General features: G+C 45.8%; 1 protein-coding gene across 2 annotated transcripts in view; it reads right to left on the minus strand.

Moving 5' to 3' along the window:
- The window catches only part of trim71 (tripartite motif containing 71, E3 ubiquitin protein ligase), a 41,786-nt gene that overhangs the window by 21,132 nt on the left and 18,574 nt on the right, over nucleotides 1–2,080 (minus strand). For both annotated transcript variants that reach the window (XM_020586289.1, XM_020586290.1), the window contains one exon: nucleotides 614–781. In XM_020586289.1, the coding sequence (XP_020441945.1) occupies nucleotides 614–781 (168 nt within the window). The remainder of the gene's footprint in view (nucleotides 1–613; nucleotides 782–2,080) is intronic.

Here is a 2,080-nt window from a genome sequence, read left to right on the forward strand (position 1 = left end):
CTAGGTATGTGTGTGTGTGTGTGTGTGTGTGTGTGTCTCTCTCAGGTGGCATCTTGATCTTAATCACGAGCACCAAACAATGGGTGGCCCGAGTTGCAGGCCCCCTGTGTGTGATGCTAATAAGTATGCTAAACTGGCCAGGTGGTCATCTCAGGTTGTGTGCCCCCTGGCTCTGCAGGACACCCCAAGACAAAGCAGAACTTGGGATATGCTAAATGGGTCAAGGCATGAGTGTAAAACAGGCCAACATATCTTTGTTAAAATGTAAATAAGCTGTCTGGTCACCAGGAGATGCAGCCATCCAGTCTCAACAGAAGTTACAGAAAGTAAGCCGATTCTGCTTCATTACAATTGTAAGATATGTAAGCAAGGAAAATAAATGTATTAAAAATAACCAAAGCTCAGTAGTTCTGGACAATCATCAACACAGCTGTAATATGTATAAACAAGGAAAATAAAGGTATGAAAAGTAACTAAAGGGAACTAAAGGTATGAGAAGTAACTAAAGCTTATAAAGTAACTAGAGCCTATAAGAATCAAATTTTACACTACATTTTAGACAAAATTAAATGAATAAAATTCTTCCCGATGTCTGTTCAGGTTTCTGTCTCACCTGCACAGCCTGTCGACCCTGCTGCGCATCTGCCAGCAGCTGGATGGTGATGGCTCTGCAGTCCTGAACGGCGTCTTGCAGGTAAACAAATGTGTGGCCCATATGATGGCTCATGCTGCACTCCCTGCATATAGGCACTGAACAGGTTTCACAGAAGAAGAGAAACATCTGGGAAAAGGAAAGATGGAAAAATTTTGTTTTTACAATTAGTTAGTACAAACTGAAACTGCACAACAAACAAAACCTAACCTATGGAGCAAGATGGTGGAGCACACTCTCGCGGCGGCTCAGTGCTCCTTCAGTCAGTGTTTTGTTTGGTTGTTTGTGTATGTGTTGTTTTCCATATTGTGTACATTTTGCTGGGCGAAAAACACCTACAGTCGGCATGATCTCCTGAAGATAGGAGCTTGCTATGAGCAGTTTGAGTTTCTCCACTCGCACAGGATACCAATGGACATTGCAAAGAGCCCCAGTTCTCCGTGGATTACCATCCCCACGGCAAGGACGCAAAGGCGCCGCAGGAAGGAGAGGAAGCAGAAGTGAGGCTGCACGGCCAGAGCGTTAGCTAGGCTACAGAGGCAGCCACATAGACCACCACTTCCCAGCCTTTTTCTGACAAGTCCCAGAGCACTCGTTAATAAGATGGATGATTTGAAGCTGCAGGTTGCGACCAATTACATGATGAAGGACAGTTGCATTCTGCTGATCACAGAGACCTGGCTTCATCTACACATACCAGACTCTGCTAGCTAGTTAGCAGGCTACACAGTACAACGCCATGATAGGACAAGGGACTTTGTTAAGAGCAGGGGGGGGGTATGTATTTACATCAATAACTGGTGCACGAACACAATGACTGCAGACAGTCACTGCTCCCCAGACTGAGTATTTGACTGTCAAATGCAGGCCCATGTACCTCGCAAGAGAGCACAATGTGGTCTTCATAACAAATGCGTATATACCGCCAGATGCTAATGCTAACTCGGCTATCAGACATTTATATGGCAGTATTAGCAGTCAGCCGAGCAGATATCCTGGTGCTGTACACATCCTACCTAGCAGGGGACTTCAATCATGCAGATTTAAAGAAAGTACTCCCCAAATTTGACCAACATGTAAAGTGTGCTACCAGATGAGCTAACACACTGGACAAGGTTTATTCAAATATCAAGCTAGGCTATAGAGTCAGACCACTACCACACCTGGGCCAGTCTGACCACTTGTCCCTGTTTCTAATTCCTGCATATGCCTCCCTCAGAAAAACTGCTACTACCATCACAAGGACTGTAAAAACTTGGCCTGGTGGTGCCTCTCAGCAGCTACAGGACTGTTTTGATAGGACCAACTGGGATCCAGACCTGGAGGTGTTCACAGACAGTGTCCTCCATCCATCCATCCATCCATTTTCTTCCGCTTATCCGGGACCGGGTTGCGGGGGCAGCAGTCTAAGCAAAGATGCCCAGACCT

Source organism: Monopterus albus, unplaced genomic scaffold (genome assembly GCF_001952655.1).
Source record: "Monopterus albus unplaced genomic scaffold, M_albus_1.0 scaffold402.1, whole genome shotgun sequence".
In the NCBI taxonomy this organism is placed as follows: Eukaryota; Metazoa; Chordata; class Actinopteri; order Synbranchiformes; family Synbranchidae; genus Monopterus; species Monopterus albus.